Raw genomic sequence first — 24,283 nt, 5'->3', positions numbered from 1 at the left:
AATCTCCTTAGTTGTTTTCTTTGCTTGATGCAGGCCAATAATTTGCCCCTTCTGAAACACAGTAACATCTTTTACACGTCCACGGAATACGTCTTCCGAAATGGTCGTTTAAGAAATGCTACAAAGAATTGTTGCCTGCTGAAACATATTAATCACTGCAATAATGATCCAATTATAGACTCTTAAGTATCTGCTTATTTAAATTATGAACGATTGCGATTATAAGAGTCAGTTAATGTTTAGTAACATTGTCCTAGTAGGTTTAGTGTAGTCAGCTGGCTTCTCTGTTGCTCAAAACATTTCACTACTCAGTTATGAACAGATGGTGAAGATTCCCCAACATTTCACCTCATCACACACAATGACACAATCACAAGACTAGTTCATTCTTGGACTGTATGATATGTGTTAAGAAATGTGTTTCCCTGGCCATTGAGATCTAAAAAAAACAAAAACAAAAAAACAGATCCACAGGTCCAGTACCTGCTTTTTTGACTCCCATCATTCACTAGATTAGAACATAAATTAGGGGTAATCACAACTCAACACCACCATGCCAAGAAAATAGCAACCAACCTAGGGGAAGGTGAAAAGTAAGGCAGACACATATGGGAAGCTCTGAAAGCCTGCAGATACCCAGATTCGACCTTTATCAAGAACATCAAAAGGTCCAACAGAGAGCCCAGGGGGGTAGCAAAACAACATTGTCATTCCCTAAACGGCTGGAGAACATTTCTGGACAAGATTTTGGACAGAGAAGAGAATAAAAAAGGAGGTCATCTAGGTTAAAGTGGAGTCTGGGTCTCATCTTTAAACAGATGGGAGGGTTTGCAACACCATCCTTTTAGCCTTACCCTGACAGTTGCAACCAAATTCATACCTGTGATCTTCATCTCTGCAATGAATGTATGTGATAAGTAAAGCCAGATAACATCTGTGGACTGTTCATATTTTCTGTGCTGATTTTGGGGGGAAATCTCTTTAATGGATTTTAACATGGTAAAATGTGTTAAACAGAGCTGACAATGTAGACAAAGTTCTAAACAAAATATATAATAAACAAACACAGACATATTTTCAGTAACATTCTGCATTTACATTTAGTAATTTAGCAGATGCTTTTATCCAAAGCGACTTATAAATTAGGAAGATAACAAGCAATTTGTCATACAAAAGTCATCAATATCTGCTGGATCGCTTTTCTTTTGTCATTTTACTTTTCATCTACATGAATGCCCTGCACTATTCCCCTTAAGCCAGATTTTTTAAAGGTTTATTTCTACAGGTCTCATTATTTAACATTGAGCATTAAAATGCTCAATGTTAAATAATTATTTCATCATTTGCTCAGTTGTTGCACAGATTTGCTGTGACATGCTTTTGTGTTGCAGGTGACGGAAGAGACGTCAGATGTGCTGCAGAAACTGGGTTACTCATGTGAGTGCCGTGGCCTGATAAATGTGAAGGGGAAAGGAGAGCTCAAAACCTTCTTTGTGTGCACAGATTCCAGCAAACAGCAAGGAATTGGTCTGAGCTGAGACTGAAGCCTCAGTCCTCAAAACCATTGGCACATTCATACACACACACAGACTCTGGACTTATATGCGATCTATTTGTTTTGTTAAAGTATTTTTTATTGCTACTGGACATGTTCCTTTAGAGCATGTAGAAAGAACTGCACATTCTTTATTACTCTGAAATGTTTGTGTTTTGATAGCATTCGGAGACCTGAAACTGAGATGACCAACATTTTACAACATACACATACAGAACGTATCTTACACAAACACAAGCTGAATCTTATGGGAAATGGAACACAGACAATGGGTAACTGAGTTCACTGAAGGAAAACTCAGTCATTCTTAGTATTGCTCTTAGAATTTCTGGGTACTGCTGTCACTGAGCCCTTGATCCACTTGGATTTAGACTTATTTGGGATGACTGAGCTGGTCTGTCACACACACACACACACACACACACACACACACACACACACACTCATATGAGACTCACAGGTGGAGGGACCAACACATGACCCACATAAACCCACCATCACAGATGAGCAGATTTCTTGAATCCTTTTAAATCATGGTGTGTTTTAAGCCAAATATTCCCATGCTGGTCTCTCTCACATTGAATTGCTGTGGCCTTTGAGTTTAGTGAATGTGGATGTTGGAGGCCTTCCCTAGCTTCAAATATGTTACAGATGAAACTATTAAGGAATGTTTATCTACATAAACTAGAAAAAATTTACATCACTGAAGCATATTCAATTATGGCAAAATGTGTACTTGCATTGCTTTTCCATTTAACTGAAATAAATCATCTCCTTAATCTTTAATCTTGAATATTGACCAAAAGGCTTTTTGGGCACTTCCTTCTAAAGTTGTACATTTGCTGTTTGCTGCACTTCGGCTGCATCGTGCCATGCGTTTTATGTCACAGTGTTGCTAATTGATTTGCTCAACTGTCTCCTTCTGTTCATTGAGACTGCTTAGTGGAAGTGGGAAGTATTTGTGTTTGATGAAGCCATAGGCATAAATGTTCAAATGAGATTTTTATGATTATCCTGTGCCTCTTTGTTTTGAGCCCTCTTGGTGAACATTACAGTCTGACTGAATTTATGTCATGGAGATTCTGTGGTGCCTTTCTGTACCTGTCTGCAATGTTTGTCAGGAACATGCCTGCCATCACCTCTATTTTGTATGCAATGTAACAGAATAAAGACCCCTTCACCCCCCCTTGGATGTTTTTATATTTTTATGGTTTTTAAATATTAAATCATAGTGAAATTAATTAGGCTTTTTTGACACTGATCAACAGAAAAAAAGACTTTCATATCAAAATCAAAACACATTTCTACCAATTAGTCTAAATTTATAACAAATATTAAACACAAAATACTTGGTTGCATAACTATTCACGCCCTTCAAGTTAGTATTTAGTAGATGCACCTTTGGCAGCAATTGTGTGGATAGATCTTTATCAACTTGGCACATGTGGACACTGCAATTTTTCCCCATTCTTCTTTGCAAAATTGCTCAAGCTCTAACAGGTTGTGTGGGTATCATGAGTGCACAGCCTTTTTTAAGTCCATCCATAGATTTTCAATTGGGTTGAGGTCTGGACTCTGACTCGGCCACTCCAATACATTAACAGTTTTGTTTTTTTGTTTTTTAAACCATTCTTGTGCAGCTTTGGCTGTATGCATGGGATCATTGTCTTGCTGGAAAACAAATCTTCTCCCAATTCTCAGTTCTCTTGCAGACTGCTTCAGGTTTTCCTCCAGAATTTCCCTGTATTTTGCAGCATTCATTTTACCCTTTACCGTTACAAGCCTTCCAGAGCCTGATGCAGAGAAACATCCCCACAGCATGATGCTACCTACCAACACCATGCTTCACAGTGGGGATGGTGTATTTTTTATTATGTGCTGTGTTTGGTTCACGCCAAACATAGCATCTGGTTTGATGGGCAAAAAGCTTCATTTTGGTCTCATTAGACCATAGAATCTTCTTCCAACTGACTTCAGAGTCTTCCACATCCCTTCTGGAAACTCTAGCCGAGATTTCATATGGGTTTTTTTTTTTTTTTTCAATCTCCCATAAAGCTGTGACTGATGAAGAACCTGGGCAACAGTTGTTGTATGCACAGTCTCTCCCATCTCAGCCACTGAAGCTTGTAAGTCCTTCAGAGGAGTCATAAGTCTTTTGTTGGCCTCCCTTACTAGTCCCCTTCTTGCAGTCACTCAGTTTTTGAGGACGGCCTTCTCTGGGCAGATTTACTGCTGTGCCATACTTTTTCCATTTCTTAATTATTGACTTTATAGTACTCCAAGGGATATTCAGGGACTTGGAAATGTTCTTGTATCCATCCCCTGATATATGTTTATCAATAACCTTTTCACGGATATGCTTGGAGTGTTCTTTTGTCTTCATGGTGTTGTTTTTCCCAAGATGCTGACTCACCAGTAAGTGGACATTCCAGAGCCAGGTGTATTCATACTAAAATCACTTAAAACACCTTGACTGCGCATAAGTGATCTCCATTTAATTAACTGAGTGAATTTCAAAACCAGGTGGTTGTACAGTGATCATTTACAGCTTGGGTCAAACGTTTTGGGTAGCCTTCCACATGCTTCTCACAATAAGTTGCTGGAATTTTGGCCCATTCCTTCAGACAGAACTGGTGTAACAGTCAGGTTTGTAGGCCTCCTTGCTTGCACACACTTTTTCAGTTCTGCCCACAAATTTTCTGTTGCACTGTGGTCAGGGCTTTGTGATGGCCATTCCAATACCTTGTCTTTGTTGTCCTTAAGCTATTTTGCCACAACTTTGGAGGTATGCTTGGGGTCATTGTCCATTTGGCAGACCCATTTGCGACCGAGCTTTGACTTCCTGGCTGATGTCTTGAGATTTTGCTTCAATATATCCACATAATTTTCCTTCCTCATGATGCCATCTATTTTGTGAAGTGCACCGGTCCCTCCTGCAGCAAAGCACCCCCACAACATGATGCTGCTTCCCCCATGCTTCACGGTTGGGATGGTGTTCTTCGGCTTGCAAGCCTCACCCTTTCTCTTCCAAACATAACGATGGACATTATTGTCAAACAGTTACATTTTTGTTTCATTAGACCAGAGGACATTTCTCCAAAAAGTAAGATCTTTGTCCCCATGTGCACTTGCGAACTGTAGTCTGGCTTTTTTATGGCGGTTTTGGAGCAGTGGCTTCTTCCTTGCTGAGCAGCCTTTCAGGTTATGTGATATAGGACTTGTTTTACTGTGGACACAGATACTTGTCTACCTGTTTCCTCCAGCATCTTCACAAAGTCCTTTGCTGTTGTTCTGGGATTGATTTGCACTTTTTGCAGCAAACGACGTTCATCTCTAGGAGACAGAATGCGTCTCCTTCCTGAGCAGTATGATGGCTGCGTGGTCCCATGGTGTTTATACTTGCGTACTATTGTTTTTTACAGATGAATGTGGTACCTTCAGGCATTTGAAAACTGCTCCGAAGAATGAACCAGACTTGTGGAGGTCCACAATGTTTTTTCTAAGGTCTTGGCTGATTTATTTTGATTTTCATATGATGTCAAGCAAAGAGGCACTGAGTTTGAACGTAGACCTTAAAATACACTCACAGGTACACCTCCAATTCAGTACACCTCCTATCAGAAGCTAATTGTCTAAAGGCTTGACATAGCTGCTCAAAGGCCCAGTTAATCTGTCTGTGAACAATTGTTGCAAAAATGACTTGTGTCATGCACAAAGTAGATGTCCTAAATGACTTGCCAAAACTATAGTTTGCAAATATTAAATCTGTGGAGTGGTTAAAAAATGAGTTTTAATGATTTCAATCTAAGTGTATGTAAACTTCTGACTTCAACTGTATGTGAGTTGCATTAAAGGGGGTGAATACTTATGCAATCAATTATTTTGTGTTTAATATTTGTTATAAATGTGTTTTGACTTTTTCATATGAAAGTCTTTTTCTGTTAATCAGTGTCAAAAAAGCATAATTAAGTTTACTATGATTCAATATTTAAAAACAATAAAATATAAAAACATACAAATACTTTTTATAGGCTCAGCATGCTTCCTATGGCCAAGGTTGTTGTGAGAAATTCTTACCTATAACATAAACCCAAGAATCAGGCAAGACATAGACACTCTGGTCACAAGTCTTTTCATACCTTGGTGAGTGTGGTTCAAATGCATTTTGCAGAGTGAGACTGTTCGTGTGGCACTTGCCAGCTAAGCTTGTTCTTTGGCCATTTAAATTGAGAAAATATTATTTTAAGTCATGAGAGCATTCAAAAAATACAAGAACAAACATTTCCCAGTGCTGGACAAGAGTTGTCTACTGATGATCTGAGACTTGAAGCATTACTTTTTAATTTAAAGCTGTATTTGCAAATATTTGTCAGTGATTTCATATAAATCTTACATTGCGTTTCATGAAGGGTGATAACAATTACCAATGATTTCTCTGTAAACAACATAATAAGCCTTATGTTTGGCTTAATATAAAATAGTCTGTGCCGATGTATGTAATAACATTGAGTGGTCTTGGTTTCATTTCCTTTAAGGTTTACCCATAATTCTCCCAAAGCACAAGAGGATTTGAGAATCTAGCTGAGAACACACAACCACCACTGTGAGCCTTGCTCACATATTAAATCTAAAGCATTTCACAATTTATTTTATTTGGACATTTACAAATGCTTTTTACTGACACTTCTGAAATGTTAATTCTCCTGAAGGTTATCATACACTCACTGAGCACATCATTAGGAACACAATTGTCCTAATAATGTGCACAACATGGTCTTCTGCTGTTGTAGCCCATCCGCCTCAAGGTTCGATGTGTTGTGGATTCTGAGATGCTATTCTGCTCACTACAATTGTACAGAGTGGTTATCTGAGTTACTGTAGCCTTTCTGTCAGTTCAAACCAGTCTGGCCATTCTCCATTAACTTCTCTCATCAACAAGGCAATTCTGTCTGCAGAACTGCCGCTTACTGGACGTTTTTGGCACCATTCTAAGTAAACTATAGAGACTGTTGTGCGTGAAAATCCCAGGAGATCAGCAGTTACAGAAATACTCAAACCAGCCCGTCTGGCACCAACAATCATGCCATGGTCGAAATCACTGAGATCATATTTTTCCCCATTCTAATGGTTGATATGAACATTAACTGAAGCTCCTGACCTGTATCTGCATGGTTTTATGCATTACGCTGTTGCCACATGACTGACTGATTAGATAATCACATGAATATGTGGATGTACAGGTGTTCCTAGTTAAGTGCTCAGTGAGTGTACATTATAATTTTATAGCTCATAAAATTCTTCAAGATTTTATGCCTGTGAAGGTTTTCTGAGTGCCTCATTTGCCAGCACAACAAGGTTCAAGCTTCTCACAGTGATGCATCCTTTCTTTTGTAGCATATATTTGCCTCACAAATTGATTTAGGGAGGACCCAGCAGAAACATGCTGTGCAATAATTATCTCAGTTCCTACCAAATTATCTTTAAAACTCAGCAGTGGGTCACCAGATATTACTCAGTATATAGAACACCTGCAGTTTAAAAACAAAAATGGCACAGTTGTAATGATAGAAACTCTAGACATAGGAGCTACATATTGCTGTTTTGATTGGACTATGTTCAATTTTTGTTACTTGTGTAAAAATAAAATGGAAATACACATTATTTAAAAAAAAGGATGTTTATTAAAAGAAAAGCAAACAAATGTTAAACAGAAATGGCACAATTGTAGGGCGATTTGGAATAAGCAGAACAGATAGTCTGCAATGATGGGGGATCTCAACACACTCCCTCCATGGGTTCAGGTATATCTCCCACTGAAACAAAGAAAACACTCTTATAATCCTGATAATGTCCATTTATGGTTAAATAAAGTTTAGATAAAGTAGTTAACTGAACACTGTTCAATCATTTTTAACATAAACGCTCCTCACGTAAAGACGAGGCCTAACTGCAATAAAGCAAGAGGGGAAGATAAATTGTAAGAAGTCTGAAGTGTTTCTGTTACCTGTGGTAAGGTGGATAAACATGTCCTCTGCAGTGTCATTAGGTAGTGAGATACCCATTGCCTTCCTGATACCATACACACTGCATACGTCGCCTGGAGTCACCTGACTGGTCAACTGGGCCAGGTTAGCCGAAACTTTCTCCGCTGCACAATTGCGGGAGGTGGTTACAATGAATCAATGATTTATTCTCAAACATATCAAACGATGTTTGTTATAAAAACAACAACACTTTAGATAAATAACAATACAAAAATAGAATACAATACTTTTCACATAACTGCTAACAATCAAAATGTGAAATCTGCAGTTAGACCAATCAATCAATCAATCCCTGACCAGGATTCAACCCAGCAGCCCAACAGTCCCTGAAATGAAGCCACTGCTATTCTGAGCCATTGCTGAACTAAATAGAGAACTTTTGATGATGCGCAAGACATTTGTGTGTGTAAACATACCAAGCTGTAGTTCTTCAGCAGTAGGAGCCAGTAAGCATATGATGTTTGGTGGCTGTTTAGCACTTAGTCTCTCTTTCTGAGCCTTCTGCAGCTCCCTCAGCAGCACGGTCGTCTCATCCAGCTTCTGTTGGAAATGCTCTGCTTCTGAGTGTAAGACAAATGGATGGAAGTGGAAATTCAAAGATAAATCAGTCTGTTGATGCCTGCTGTCTGGAACTGAACTGGGGGGAAAGGACTAGGTTAATTTTAAAACAATTCTGTAAAAAATCTAGAATTTGAACTTTTTAAACAATTTTATGACTAGGGCTGGGTATTGATACAGCTCTCAATTTGATTCTGATTCATTTGGGTATTTATAAGTTACAAGGCCCTACTTTCATCACCGAGCTGTGTCAGTAGATCAATATGATTAATAATAATAATAGTGTTTATTTTTTATAGTACCTTTCAAGGACGCTGTACAGAAATGAAACAACACATTAAACAGAGAAACATTTAACAAATATACAATACAATGAACAATGGGAAAGAAGCAAAGCATATTCAAGCAGATGAGACACGGACGAACAGGACAAGAGCCAACAGTCCCAGAGAGGGCGATAGAGAACATACAACAGATACATTGCGGTCTGGAGCAGCACATGCGACAATACAGTCACAGAGCAGGGGATTTATTGCATAGACAGCCCATTTACAGTGCAAAATATTTATGAATAGGGTGTCTTCATTTATATTGACGTTGCTTGACAGGAATTTGAATATATAATAGGATGCAGATGAAGAAGAAACTCAGAATTAAATTTTACTTAACCCAGCCCATTAGTGCTTTGTGTGCGTAATTTCGCCAACCCATTTGCGCCTAGACTTAGCACATTCTTGCGTGAAAATATCAAAACTTCATAGCTATACCCACTGATTTTGTGCATATGACGTAGCGCATAGCATTCTTAAAATATAAAGTCCATTTTGCTTATGAAATTAATTCATCTCTCAGCTTTAAGCTGTTAATTATACAGGAGATCTAACTTGGTACATTACGCAAAAAAACATTTTATAAGTTTCATCATTTTAGTCTCATTTTAGCTTTTACATTTTTTTTTACAAATTCCATGTATTCATTAATAAATTGTATGTCTTGAAATTGCAAATATAATGATATACTATGCAAAAATGGATTGCATGGTTCTCATTTTTGGACACACATTACACTGAATGAGTCAAATTAAACTTTTACACTCAAAACACAGTGAAAGGATCTAGGTATAAATCATCTTCGCCACTTTACTACTTCATTGCTGGTGAATGAAATCCAAAAATTTACCAGCCAGTGGCTAATCACTGACATTTTAGTCGCAAAGTGTGGAATTTGGTCGCATATGCGAGTGATTTACTCGCATTACAGAGGATTGCACATAGAGTTAAGGATTAATCTTGGGATTTTAATAATAGATGTCGAGAACGTTCAAATGAAAATCGTGATTAATCATATTTTTTTCCCCAGCCCTACGCATGACACTACATTAATACAGAGGGATGAGTGAACCAGCAAAATACTTCTCTAGCACATAATCCATTTATTTCAAATGAAACATTTCAAAGGTGGGAGATTTTTACCTTCTGAATTGAAGTTCTCTGGAAGCGGGTCGAGACCGAAACCAAACACAGAACTAAGAGCCGTCATGCTATTCCCGCTGCTGGGCTCTGACCCCGCAACCTACAGAAAGACAAAAAGTGTAAAAGGGGGCATGGAATACAACACAGTTAAAATGCTAGTTATTTTCCTTCAACCTACAAGTTTTATATACTATGTTGTGTGTGATATTCATAAAACCAGATGTTAAACAAGCGGTCGAATTCACTAAACAGTTGCAACACTTTTGCACATGGTATTTCAATGCAAAACCCTGCATCAATTTCACTAAACCTCTGCAAATTACTTTAAGCAGGCGCAATGAGCACTAAAATAGCACTACATCTTGAGTCATTGTCATTCATTTACACACACACACACACGCCTGCTTTGTATGTAAATTATGTTCATTATAGATAGCTCTTTATTCACAAAACTTTGTGCCATTTGCCTGGTGGAATAAACATCCTGCTATTACCTCCTGAAGAAAGCAGGTGGTAAATGGAATTTCATTTAAAAGATATGCCTGTGCACATCTTTAAATCAAATAATGATCAAAGAGTGTGATATCCTGGCAGACATCCATACATGTAGTGTAGTCATGCACACTTTTTGCACTTTTAAGAGATGATTCAGGTGCCAGGATCATGTACAGTCCCGCAGAGTGAACACCAGTCTACAGTAGTCTGCAGCATCCTGCACTCAGAACCGGAATTGAGGTGTGCAAATTGCGTTCATAACAGATTTTATAGGCTTGTTTGCGTCATTGCCTGACATGCATAATTACATTTGTGAATCAGATGCTCAATCAGCAAAGTCAGCGCTTGCAAATAAATGACGTTTTTTGAGGGCGCAATTATTTTCTTAGTAAATTCCCCTTTCAGAGACTTTAACAAGAGCTGTACCCTGCAAAACCACACAAAGTCGATAAACTGCAGCCAAAGACGCTCCTCCACACACAGGACTAATGCTGCAGTATGTAGGCGACTCATTACCTTTCCTACCTTTTCTAAGTCCACAGCAATCTCACAAAAACCTTTGTGTAAACAAAAGAGGAAGTCAAAAACGTCAGGGAGTGTGCTTGTGTGTGTCTGTGCAATTACTCTTTCCATAAGTGTGTGTGAGTTGGTTAGCGTTGTTGACACAGCTGCTACAGTGCAGAGAGCCTGCATTCCTGACACTACCTTTAAATTCAAGACGTGTATCTTCATCCACTAAAGTTGTTCAGTAATATTGTACATTTTGTAGAATAGGGCTGGGTGACATGCAAGAAATATTTTCTCGATAGTTTTCATTATTATCCGATTACATCGTCAACCCCCCTTCCCCCAGTGCCGAGCCCATAATGTAAAAAGTATTACCTATCTGACACAAGTAATACTACAAATAAATAGGATTAAAAAATAATACAAAAAACATACATGATTAAAACCTACACCAAGCAGAACTGACGTCACTCTTCGCTTTCCCCTTATGTCTCGCAATCACAAAGTTCTTGTGTGTGTTTGTGACAAGCAGTCAGAAGTTTTAAGCTGGTCACGTAGTTATTCCATTCCGCAATGCTTTAACCTCGGAGGTGGTGAATATGCTTGCTTTCCTTTCTAGAAACCTGCATTAGGTTCTGTTTTTGGCTCTAATTTAACTAATGATAAGACGTCCTTGAATAACAGTTTTATTCAACTATTGTTTGCGTGTCTGCCTTCTAGCTTGGCCGTGGAAATTCATTTATTGAAACACAGAAAATTTAAACCAAAGATATTTCTAGATTCAATTTACACTTCAAACGAAACATAAAAGCAATTTTAATAACAAAGTGTTAAAATCGTATATATCTACCTCCCCAAATCCAAACATTAACTATCTTCAACTTCCTCCTCCGGCCCCATTTGCCGTGCCATAAGTATCCGTCTACGACAGGTGGAAAATTACCAATACAAATCATAAAGTAAGTGTAATCATAATAATAATAACTGAAATATAAATAAACCATTACCTCTAGAAAGTTCAACACATTTTTTTCTTTTACTTTCAGAAAACGGCTACAACAGTTTGCTTACTTCACTAAGTCTGTGCTTAAACAAACAGAAAACACACAATTCCACACAATTTTGGGATCAGTAATCAAATAAGCAAATTTGTGAGTAACTGTTAACTCATTTTGTACAGAAGGACAGGATTTCTTTCATTAAAGCACTTTCACAAGATGCTCTGAAAATTCATATGCAACATTTTTCACATGTGGGTTTTGCACAAATTTTTCACTCAAACTGTTATGCTGATAATATAATTTGTAATGAAAAATAAACGATTAAAATATTAAAATGCAAAATAGAAAAATTGTGGACTCAAACTTTGGAAAATCACATACTGGGCGCATCGGCACAGCCACTGAGCAAGAAAATAAAAAATGGCACCCCATGTCAAAAAGGTTGCCGACCCCTGGTCAAGAAAGTAGGTTATAACTGGAAAATGTTTCACTCTAGTGAAAATGGACACAACTGGCCGCTTTAATCCATAACGTATTTAACGGTTTAATAATTTGATTAGTATCTAAAATTGTAAGTGCATGATAACTATTGGGCTACAAATTAATATATTTGGCAACTTCCCAGCTCCATGGTTTGTCATTTTCCGATACTGCCGATCATTGTCTGTCTATTACCGTCACAATCAACATCGAGGTATTTGTCAGATATCGTCGTTATCCGATTACATCACCCAGCCCTATTGTAGAATATACTGTTGTTATACTGCTATTTTACCTCAGCATCATCAGTTGTGTCTACTTTCTCTGCAGGCTCCTCCGCTTGCAGATTATCCTGAGGAAGACAAATATCATCCAATCAGTGTGCACAAACACCTGTCAATCATAACCAGATTCACATTCAGCTATGATTAGAATTTGGAAAGAATTCAAAGAAAAGAATATATAGTTTTAGTGCTATGTCAAACATTATCCACTCAATGGCCCTCTTTCATAAAAGACAGGCAGAATGATTTATACAGAAATCTGCTTCAAGATATGTGTTTCAAGAATGAGGCCCAGTGCTCTAAATCTTGTAATAAATTCTGAAACATAAGTATAACAGAGTATAACATGAATGAGTATTCTGTAAGGTTTCTTACAGTTTCCTTCAATTGTTTGGAGTGCTCCCCACTGGTCAAAGCATCCAAGATATTATCTGCCAACCTGCTCATGTGCTCCTCTGGTTTAGCTAGGTAATCTGCAATGCTACACACACACAGACAAAATAAAGTGTTCATGGACCAAAGGTCAAAGGCCATACTGTGTCTAAATGTAAGTGATTCAATATTAAACTGGTTTATTGGACAGTTTTATAATAGTATAGATAATTTCATATGAGCAAGAATGCTAATGTACTGAATATCGAAGCAGCAGTGAATACCAGCAACCAAATGAAAGCTGTGCTGATATTGCTTGTGTGATATTGCTTAAATATTGCAGATTGTAAGCACACACACATACCTTTCTGAGCCTGGTTGACTGTTGTCCTCTCCATAGGAAGAGTAAATAAGATCAGAATCCTCTTTGCTGATATTGGCAAAACTGGAGTCATATGTCGGTGCATATGAGCTAAATGGGCCATAATTCATATAGGTAACTGCAAAAAGAGAAACAGGAGGAGAAATTTAGTGATCTCAAAAAATACACAATTTATAAAATGTTACACCTTCCCAAACTTCAATGAAGTGCTGGGGAAATGACATGTGAAACCTATCAAGAATTAATTGGAGAGAGAATGTATATTACCTGGGGTGACCACGTTTCTCTTGTCTTCTTTGAAGCCTTGAAGGGTGTTGATTCCAGTCTGAAGTCTACCTCCCATCATGCCCAATCTGACTGGGCAATACCCTGGATCTAACATGAAAAAATTAGTTTGCATAGCAACACAGAATTATAATTATTATTGTACTTGTTGGTCCCTTTTAGTTTTACACTTGTTTAACATGAATTCAAAACTGATTCTACTGCATTTACATTTTTTAAAGGTGCCATCTTGGACTTATTGTGCACAATTCATTAGTGCATTTTATATAATATATATATATATTATTTGTCTTTATAATCTTTTATCACAACGTAATAGTTTGCACCACCTTTTTTGGCTGTCATCAGAAACCCCTCCCCTTCAAACCTTTAGCTGCATTCTGGTAATTTCTGATGGATTAAAATGTCTCTCCCTAATTTTTTTCCTCATTGAACACCATTTCACTCCTGATTATGGATGTAAAATGGGTTGCAAACTAGGGCTGGGAGATATGCAAAAAATATTTTCACAATATTTTATAGAAAAAAGAAAGTTCTATAACCAAAATTCTATTTTCGCCAAATCAAAACATTAACCGTCTCCAACTTAATAATGGAAATATAAATAAACCATTACCTCTAGAAAGTTCAACATAACCCACATAATTTCTACTTTCATAAAATGGCTAAGACAGTTTGTTACCTTACTTAGTCTGTGCTTAAACAAATAGAAAACACCAGTTTTCATATTAGGTGTAAGCCTAAAAGATTTCCTTGAGATCCCAAAATAATGCTGCCAAATGGGTGTTCTTATCGAATTTGTGTTTGTTTTGCGTTTCGTTAATACAGTTAATGCTGCCTAAAGAAAATAAAACAGAACTCAATTTTAGGTTTAAGGTGAATGTGGTCTTGTATTATTTTATGATTTAATCACTTTTGTCTTTGTTTCTTTAATACAAAGATACATTTATATAAGTGAACCTGCAGAGTTGCATTTACAATGCGTAAGCATGAACTGCTCCATAGAAATAAAGCGAACTAAACTCACATGGTCGGAGATCATTTGCAGCATTCTCATAGACGACACTATTCTTGCAAACAGTTTTCAGATGAATGAAACAGAGAAGAATGATAAGTCTTTACATGCACGTTTCACGAGACAAAATACCCGCTGCACGCCTCTGAATAAACAGAGCGTCAGAGACGCACATCAACGGATTTCTTTTGTCTGTTCTTAAAAATATAATAAAGTGTGCTTCTTCAAGCACATGTCTTTGTGTCTAACAGTCATGTGTCACTCCAAGACGTCTTACAGTATGCCCAACACTGTTGCGGGTAGATGAGCAAAATTACCCGCACATGAAATACCCATATTTGGATGAGGAGCTTGATTCAGACTCGTCGCATTTATATTTGGTGACTTCCCGGGTCCATGGTTTTGCCATTTCCCAATATTGTTGATCACTGTCTGTCAATGAGTGTTGCAAGCAGCATCAGGATATTTGTAAGATAATGTCGATATCTGATTACATCCTCTTATCGCCCAGCCCTATCGCAAACAGAATTTCATATTGACTCATATTCCCATACCTCCCACGCTTAGGTCAGCAGAGTTGAGGATGCCCAGAGTGGTTGAACCATCAGGTTTCCTTCTATCAAACTCCAGCTGCTCAAAAAAAGCCAAACAAAAAAAACAAATCATCAGATAAAATGTGACCATTCATCAACCATTATGTATCATCATTAGCGAATGATCTCATATATGATGCTTTGTTCATATATTATGCTCTTACCTCACACTGAAAGCTTCTGTTTGAGAGTTTCCCTCCAGACTCCTCAACAATCTTCTTGATCTCTTCCAGGTCTTTCTCTGCTTGGTTAACACTCTTCTGAGCCTCGTCCTTACTGTCCCTTCTATACAAACATTCACCATAACCAAGGCTTCTTGTCATTATCTTCAACCATTAAAGTCATCATTATCACCATTGTTTGATGTGTTATGAGGCATAATGCTTTTAATGTGAATATTTGTTGATTGTGATTCTGTCCCTATGGATAATAATATATATGAGACTGACAAAAAGTTAATTGAGAGACATCTAACGAGTAATGAATAAGGGCTACTGAACTCTAAAGTCAGAGCAGCAATGTGATAAATGATGCCATTATAAACCATTGTCCTTATGACAACTAAAGCCACGCCTGCAACTTTCTTCTCGACCCAGCTTAGTGTGCAGGATGATTCACCCCCTCTAAAATGCTAGGTAGCGTGAGTGAGTGAGTGAGGAGTGTGTCGCTTGTGCACTACAGATGGCATGCAAGTCACAACATGCTTTAAGCATTCCATGTATCCTGCACACTACAGCAGCCAAACAGATATACGTAAGCAAGCAACAAAAAAGAAATAAAGAGTGACTAGACAATAGAGAGAGACAGTGAACTCCCCAGCAATATCTTGGAATGTCTCACTGGCAGTTACAAAACCACTGCGAATAGCTGCACAACCACCTTTCAACTAGTGCTTAACTTTGGAGAAGAGTTTTATCTTTAAGACAAATTATTTTGACATAGAAACCATTAAGTATTCTTTAGAGCAAAGGACATTTAATTGTTTTCAAAGCAACCCCAGGATCAGTCTAGATAAAACTGCTTCCAACCCCCACCTGAAATTGCCTTTGATGGCTTGTCTTTCTAACACTGGAACATAAAATAGATGTTAGCCTCAGCCATCATTTACTTTCATTACATCTTTTCTCCATACAATAAAAGTGAATGGTGACTGAGGCTATCATTCTGGCAAACATTTCCTTTTGTGTTCCACAGAAGAAAAAAGTCAAACAAGCTTGTAACAACATGGAGGTGAGTAAATGATAGAATTTTCATTTTTGGTGACCCATCCCATTAACACTTGATGATCACTGAGGATTACACATGACAAACTAATCCTAAATCAGTGACATGTATGATTCATACCTTGGAGTGTCTTTGTTGGCTACACGGGGTGATTGTGAGTTGTCACTTGTGTCCATGACAGATGAGTTGTATTTGGCAGGGTCAGACGCCCCACCCTCCTCCTCTCCTGACTGACTGTTGGACGTCTGGATGTAAGTCATAAACTCTATGCTCTGCTTTAAACTGTCTAGTCTCTCCTAAAAGTGCACACAGATACACATACATATAAACAGTGACTTTTCACATGTCCAAGTAGGGCTGCACATGAATAAATAATTACAGCAGTTTTCACAATTAACTAATTGTGAAAAGTGGCACTTATAGCAGTCCATGTTGATCTACTTATGTTGCATCAAAACTTCCCATTTAATTTTCTATTTAACACATGTTTTTGCAGTGGTTGATCATTTTAACCAATCATAGACATGTCCATTGCTTGCTTCGGTGTGATTAATTCAAAATTTGAATAACAACTTTGTTTTTTATGTTTCTGAGAGGGCAAATGTAAAGTTTATGTATAAAACAGCAATAAAATAATTCAGGAACACAGTTCTCAGCTTGTTTTGAATGTGTAGCCAACATAAAGAATATGACTTGCAGCTGATTCACCCCAATCAGTATTTTAATGTAAATTATATTAATCAAAATGAATCGCAATTACAATAGCAATGGAAATAACAGACAATTATGATTTTTGTCATCAAAGCAGCCCTATGTCCAGTCCTACCCATTTTCCCTGACTGTTAGTTCTAATTGGGTTAAACTCCCTGTTACAGGAAAGGTAGTGAAATAATCATATTATAAATAGCACACCAGCACCCTCTGCTGTTCACATTGGCTTGCACAGAAAATATAGAAAACGCCTTAATGATAAACTCGGTTTGCGAACAAACCATACTGACAGTAATGGCAGTTTCTAAATATAATAATACAGGCCAATACACAGATTCTACAAGTTTAATTACCCAATAAACATACAGTACTGTGCAAAAGTCTTAGGCACATAAGATGTTTCACAAAAGCATTTGTCTTAAGATCGTTATTTATATCTTCAGCTTTAGTGTGACAATAGTAAATATAAATGTTAGACTCCCAAACATTACTTTTGCAAACAGAATAGATTAGAATAGAAGAACAGGGAGCCCTGCAACAGATGTCACTGCCCCCACAAAGCCCCCCACTGAACATCGTGTCAGTCTGAGATTGCATAAAGAGACAGAAGCAATTGAGACAGCCGAAATAGATAGAAGAACTGAGGCAAATTCTCCAAGAATCTTGGTACATCCTATCTGCCAACAATCAAGATAAACTGTGTCCAGGTGTATCTAGGAGAATTGGTGCTGTTTTAAAGGCAATGGTGGTCACATCAAATACTGATTTAGATTTTTAATCAATAGTCAGTTTACTGGACTTTGTATGACATTAAGTGATAAATGAAAACTATGTATGGCATTATTTTTGAAGAAATACTCAATATGCATAATTTTTCACAAGTGCCTAAAACTTTTGCACTACTACTAACATTTATCGTGATAAATGATTAATTTTAATATTTTTTACAATCTTTTAAAAATGGTTGTAACACTTTTATAATACTGTAAATATAGGGAGACTTGTTTTTTATTGATACTATTTAATTTTATTCATAGGGTTTTTTTGCTACAACACTAGCTTCAAAAGATTCACTGGAATCAAAATGTATTAGTTTTCATTTGATTGATATAAACATTTCTAATATACCTTTATGAAGTGTATCTGTAAAATAGCATAACAAAATTATTGCTTTTTTATAGTCTCAGTAAAATTTTTAATAAACTGACACTTCTTAAAGCCTACTTGTTCAATAAATGGGAACACAATCGCCATTTGCCAAAAAAACAAAAACAATCCAATACCAGACCAACACAAAATGTGTCGTTTTAAAGCTTAAAAGCGGGACTTTAAAATGCATATATTCAAAATAACCAACTTTTAACAGGTGCTTTTTAATCTGCTGACAAATTAAAAGTGTTCCATTTTTATAAACTTGTAATTATTTTACAGTACACCATACTATCAAACACACGTTCAAAACATCATAAAGATATGAACGATTCTGAGTAGAATACAACAAATGTTGTGTCACTCACATACCAAATTAATACTGAGTAAAAGCCCCAGGAAAGTTGTAAAAAGATGTGAAATTTTGTCGCGTTTTCACTTGTAATTTCATTAATCAGAAACAGAATATAAAAACAACAGATGCTGCTGAAAAACTAAACGAGTCTAAATACAAGGTGACACGATCACTGATCAGTTTATACGATCCATATATCTTAAAATAATCCTGGAGAAAAATTTAAATCTTTTTGTCATCCTGGGGGACAGTCTCTGATTACAAAGCAGACCCATCACAGCTGTTGTGGTCTGCATTGACGCGTTGTTAAATTTTTGGAGAGGTGCATGTCAGGCTACAGTGTAGGTTCGACACAGAAGTATAAATCGGCCTTTTGAAATCAGGGCTAATGTAAAGTTAAACATATTTAATGATTTCACGTGCATTAACGCGTTAACTTTACTGGCCCTATAATTTAAGTTTTCATTAAATCACAAACCCGGGCTGAAAACATACATGAAAAATGGACAGGGACAGACCTCTAACTCGCATTATCAGGTTGACTAAACCATTAGAAAACTGGTTGTACATAGAATGAGACACGACTGCCCCCTACTAATGATATATCTCCTGCAATGCCTGACGGCAATTTCCGTTTCTCTTTCTTACGTGTTTTTAAAGGTCATCACATCTGCACACTCAATAAAGTCCACTCACTGTGCTCAAAATCTTCATGCCAGAGTGAAGGAGTTTCCTGGCTGCTTTGCAGTAAATGGTTTCAGGTTTGTTATAGATCATTGCATTCTGGCACATTATTCTGAAATCCATCTGGTGAAAAAAAACAACAACAAAAAAAAAAAAAAAAAAAAGAGTACTGCATCAGTAAACTGTTTTCTAATAAATAAATTAACATTATTAATATTCAAGTGTTATGTCGACTTGTCGCATTTTTGGCTGTGAGGTCACGTGAAGTTCTCTGATTAAGGTAGCTAGCATATTCAGCCATCGACTGTTTGCTCTCAAACTTTGTCGTGGTAACAGCCATGACAATCACATTACCTTGAGCTCCTCAAGTGACTGGTATTGCTCTTTTTTCACTTTCTCCTTCATAGTGCTGAAGTCCATTGGTCTCTTTATAATATGAGAGTATCCCGGGGCAATCAGGTCCGTCACTGGAAAGCAGAAGGCGGCATTGGGGTCCTTCCTGCCATAAACAACAGCCAGCCAGTTGCTTTCAATGCTCAGTCACAGTAAATATACACAGGATTATGATCCCAGACAGCATATAACAAACACCTACAATGTGGATCTGCTATGATTCACAGACTGAGAATACTGATGTAGAATCAGAGGAAATTTGTTTAAAACCTCAAATAGAGTTTATTCAAGATCAGCACTCTAACAGTCTCTTACACAGCACTGCAGAAATAGAAACCAAGCGATTAACAAAATGCTGTGTCATGGCTGGTTAGGACAAAAACTTGGATAAACACGGCACACAGACTTTTAACACTTTAATGCATCGTGTCTGGATAAAACACGCTGTTAGATACTTTCTAAATGATGTATAAATCAGGGTTTGCCCTGGTCAACCCCTACACAACTGTCTAAACACAAATTGTCCTCAGGTTACTAGTGTTGTCTTGGTCATACCTCTGGAGCTGTCGGATCAGCTGACTTAGGGCTTCCTGTAGAGGAGTCTGCTCTTTTTCTGAGGAATTACAAAAGAAGTTAAAGCAATAATATGAAAACATAATGAAAACAAACTTATCCACCATATTATATGATATAAATGCACAGCACTTACCTTCCATTCTGGCAAGTGAGGGGGTGAGGGGCTTTTCCTGGGAAACATCAGAGCGAGCAGGAGTTCTGCTCTGCTCATCCCAGTCCGGCTCCACAGGGTCTGAGCCCTTTTTTTTTTTGGTCATCTATAAGACACACATTTTTCTGCTTAGGATGTTGTTATCACGTAAACATCCACAATTGACCCTTTTCAAATTTCCGAGTTTGGAATGAGGAAGTAAACTATAGAAGGGTAAACTTTAATAGTGGTGAATAGGAGATCACAGCAAATATTATTTTTGCATTTTCATTTGCTTCAACCGCAACAGAAAAAATTAGATTAGGCAGTCAGCAGAGAGAGAAAAATGCTAAATTTCCTCAGCAGTTAGATTTTAAACCCAACTGCAATAGTGATTTTTTTTTAATCTTTTTTTATTAATGCTTGGGTAATATAATACAAAGAACAATGTTAAACTTTTACATTAAATAATTGAAACAATTGAAAATATAAAAAAGCTTTTTCTGCTTAATTAAGGAGAAAATGTGTCATCCATTCAGTGAAAAAGGACCATTAAAGCACCACTGTGTGTGACGTCATTTAGAACAAAATCTGGCCAAAAAGACTGTTTTTGAGTTAGTTTCGGTGGTTCGTAACAGCTCGCGTATAGCGTGTTAGCGCATTAGCGCCATGAATTCAAAATGTAAACAAGACCATTTTTCTACTGCATATAATTACTTTAAATCATCACCAAATGGCTAAAACATCTTCTTTTACTGATCTAGTGTGAATTCTACTCATAGAATGAAGCATAAAGTCATAGATAACACATTTTAATGTCACATTAGTTTAGGTTATACGTGTAGCGTCCTCATATTTACAGTAAATGTACTTCTAAACGCCTCCCACAGCGGTGTGGGGGGTGTCTGAATGTTCGCAAACAGTATACCGTTGCTCGGCTGTTTACAACTTCTTTTTACCCCTGAACGAAGAACAAATAAGAATTTCTCCAGAAGTATATCAGGGCCTTTATTCAGCATCCATGCCTCACCTTTTTCTTTTTCTTCTCCTCAACTGGTGAGACTGGGGGACTGGCTCTATCCTTCCCATCCTTCTTTTTTTTCTTCTTTTTCTTGTCTTTGTGTTTGTCATAATCTACCTGGTCATCATGAATGCTCTCAAGGCTAGGGCTGCCAGTGGTGACCTCATTCCCAGCCACTTTTAACACCAGTTTCAGTGGTCGCCCTGTGAACTCTGCAGAGCAAGACATACAACAGAGTAAGCACAGTTAACACAGCCATTAGACAGATCGTCTGACTGGACCCAAGTCTAAATGTAAAGAACCAGTATTTAAAGACTGAAAAGTGCAGACAATTCAGCACTTAGGCTACTAAAAAAAAAACACATTAGAAATGAGAAATTAGATTTAGGACAATTGGGACAAAAAAAAAAAAAAAAAAAAAAAATCCAGACACATGACAGCACTGCTTATTGGGTCTGCACTGCATTTATAATTAACCACTCCATCTTAAATTGTACACGGATGTTCATTTACACTTCTCTCTTGCTTATTTGTACCCGTTTGTATGTAACTGTACAAAAGTAATTGAGGGTTTCTTTCCATTTCTCAATTCTCGCAGTTCTGCACAGGCATAGTTTGAATTATGGAAAGCTTTATTTGCAACACATACTGTGACTCAGAACATCTACACAAATAAAAACGAAAAAACAGAGAAAAAAGTGCATTACAAGCCCCCAATGAGCAAGCCAAAGGCAACAGTGGCAAGAAAAACCCTCACATTGTTTAAAGAAAATTGTACATATAGCGTTTATTTAGGTCTCAGGTTCCTCATCTTACCTTGCCAATAAAAAAACCTAACGTGATCCTGAAAACGGAGACAGCTTTGAGTAATGTGATGTTTTGAGCAACATCGAAGGAAGTTGCTGGCCAGCTGACTAGCCCATAAATGAATAGCACGAATTATATCAGTACATAAGCAGGTTCATATGTGAACATCCCCTGTCTTTACATTATGTTCTGTAAATGACCGAAGAAGGCTTGAGACTCATCCACTGACAGAATCACAGTCTCGGTGTGTTAACAGATAACGCTGCTTCACAGATGAATTAAGAATCTTATTTAATCTACTTTCCGCATATAGAAAGCCATTTTCCAGCCTGTAAAATGAATGATAAGTGACCTACCGTCGTGTGTGTGTTTCTCTGATTTGTGTTTCTTGTGCTTTTTGCCCATATTTTAAAGTGAAGCTGAAGATTCAGTAAGGTCAATGCTGGACCAGGCTGCTTTTGTTTTGTGTCGGTAAGAGCGCCTTTTCACAGTTCTTCAGAATTGAAACAGCGGCGCCTACTGTTCGGTGGTGTGTATGGCAACTAACACGTGTTGATCTGCTGTTCTGTTTAGCGTAGGCTATTTACACTCAAACCGAGTGTAGTTCCCACAGTAAGTAGTTAAATATAATAATAAAAGCAAAGATGGTTAACTAAGAGGATTTCGTTCTTTTGAAATCAGGGCAAATAAAATGGGTATCTGGGTAACAGACAGTGATGGCTTACTGTGGAAGTGAATGGGCCAATCCGTAAACGTTACTAAGCTTACTCACTGTTTCAAAAGTACAGCCATTAGACATAAACAATATGCTTGTTAACAAGATTTTAATGTGATAAAATCACATAGTAACCTTTTCTGTGAACACTTATATCCAAATTAAAATTTTTAATTTAATTTATTTTAATTTATTTTTTTTGCCATGATGACGGAACGCTATAAATTTACAAGAAAAGAAAAAACCTACAGGAATCCTGCAGGATTTTCATTTTATCATGGACAAACTGTGCAGGATATTCCTACAGGTTTTAAAATGGAATTTTAAAAACCACAGAGATATGCAGGAATATCCAGCCCACTTCCTGCACAAGAGAAAAATCCTGCAGGATCCTGTCATTTCTACAGGACAACTGCAAACCTCCTGCAGGAATAAAATAAGGTTCTAAAAGGTTTAATCAATCCTACAGGACACCTGCTTATTTCCTGCAGGAATAAAACAGTATCCAACAGGATACACATAACTGAAATAACATAAACTCAGCAAAAAAAGAAATGTCCTCTCACTTTCAACTGCTTTTATTTTCAGCAAACTTAACATGTGTAAATATTTGTATGAACATAAAACGATTCAACAACTAAGACATAAACTGAACAAGTTTCACAGACATGTGGCTAACAGGAATGGAATAATGTGTCCCTGAACCCAGCTGCATTAAGTACTGCAGTGCATCTCCTCATGGACTGCACCAGATTTGCCAGTTCTTGCTGTGAAATGTTACCCCACTCTTCCACCAAGGCACTTGCAAGTTCCCGGACATTTCTGGGGGGAATGGCCCTAGCCCTCACCCTCTGATCCAACAGGTCCCAGACGTGCTCAATGGGATTGAGATCCAGGCTCTTCACTGGCCATGGCAGAACACTGACATTCCTGTCTTGCAGGAAATCACGCACAGAACGAGCAGTATGGCTGGTGGCATTGTTATGCTGGTGGGTCATGTCAGGATGAGCCTGCAGGAAGTGTACCACATGAGGGAGGAGGATGTCTTCCCTGTAACGCATAGCGTTGAGATTGCCTGCAATGATAACAAGCTCAATCCGATGATGCTGTGACACACTGCCCCAGACCATGACGGACCCTCCACCTCCAAATCCAAAGTTTAGGCCTCGGTGTAACACTCATTCCTTCGACGATAAATGCGAGTCCGACCATCACCCCTGGTGAGACAAAACCGCGACTCGTCAGTTAAGAGCACTTTTTGCCAGTTCTGTCTGGTCCAGCGAAGGTGGGTTTGTGCCCATAGGCGATGTTGTTGCCGGTGATGTCTGGTAAGGACCTGCTTTACAACAGGCCCACAAGCCCTCAGTCCAGCCTCTCTCAGTCTATTGCGGACAGTCTGATCACTGATGGAGGGATTGTGTGTTCCTGGTGTAACTCAGGCAGTTGTTGTTGCCATCCTGTACCTGTCTGCAGGT

General features: G+C 37.7%; 2 protein-coding genes across 9 annotated transcripts in view; one reads left to right on the top strand and one right to left on the bottom strand.

Moving 5' to 3' along the window:
• Positions 1-6,060, top strand: part of LOC127453675 (adenylate cyclase type 2-like) — a 96,362-nt gene extending 90,302 nt beyond the window's left edge. For all 7 annotated transcript variants that reach the window (XM_051720260.1, XM_051720268.1, XM_051720276.1 and 4 more), the window contains one exon: positions 1,392-6,060. In XM_051720260.1, coding sequence (XP_051576220.1) covers positions 1,392-1,538 — 147 coding nt within the window. In that variant the 3' untranslated portion in view covers positions 1,539-6,060. The remainder of the gene's footprint in view (positions 1-1,391) is intronic.
• Positions 1,942-22,580, bottom strand: LOC127453703 (bromodomain-containing protein 7-like). 2 transcript variants are annotated; one of them, XM_051720305.1, is made up of 17 exons: positions 22,450-22,580; positions 21,296-21,498; positions 20,269-20,392; positions 20,115-20,172; positions 19,521-19,665; positions 19,179-19,289; positions 16,388-16,563; positions 15,208-15,328; positions 15,005-15,080; positions 13,418-13,525; positions 13,133-13,268; positions 12,772-12,877; positions 12,408-12,464; positions 9,630-9,729; positions 8,016-8,159; positions 7,560-7,703; positions 1,942-7,368 (listed from the first exon to the last, which is right to left on the bottom strand). In XM_051720305.1, the coding sequence occupies exons 1-17, from the start codon at positions 22,496-22,498 to the stop codon at positions 7,331-7,333; spliced, it is 1,896 nt and encodes a 631-aa protein (XP_051576265.1). In that variant the 5' UTR covers positions 22,499-22,580; the 3' UTR covers positions 1,942-7,330. The 2 variants fall into 2 exon arrangements, with proteins under 2 accessions (XP_051576265.1, XP_051576274.1); XM_051720314.1 differs by having other exon boundaries at positions 8,016-8,156; positions 22,450-22,513.
• Between the last annotated feature and the right edge of the window lie 1,703 nt (positions 22,581-24,283).

The sequence above is a fragment of the Myxocyprinus asiaticus genome, chromosome 2 (assembly GCF_019703515.2).
Source record: "Myxocyprinus asiaticus isolate MX2 ecotype Aquarium Trade chromosome 2, UBuf_Myxa_2, whole genome shotgun sequence".
NCBI classification, from domain to species: Eukaryota; Metazoa; Chordata; class Actinopteri; order Cypriniformes; family Catostomidae; genus Myxocyprinus; species Myxocyprinus asiaticus.
This window is presented reverse-complemented; position numbering and strand designations above follow the sequence as displayed.

Bases quoted from the DNA above. Each gene is read 5' to 3' on its own strand.
- LOC127453703 (XM_051720305.1), bottom strand. From the start codon at position 22,498: ATGGGCAAAAAGCACAAGAAACACAAATCAGAGAAACACACACACGAC. The intron at 13,269-13,417 runs GTAATATACATT...CTCTTTTTGCAG, and splicing joins GAGAAACGTGGTCACCCCAG to TTACCTATATGAATTATGGC. The intron at 7,369-7,559 runs GTAACAGAAACA...TCTTTGTTTCAG, and splicing joins GTTTATCCACCTTACCACAG to TGGGAGATATACCTGAACCC.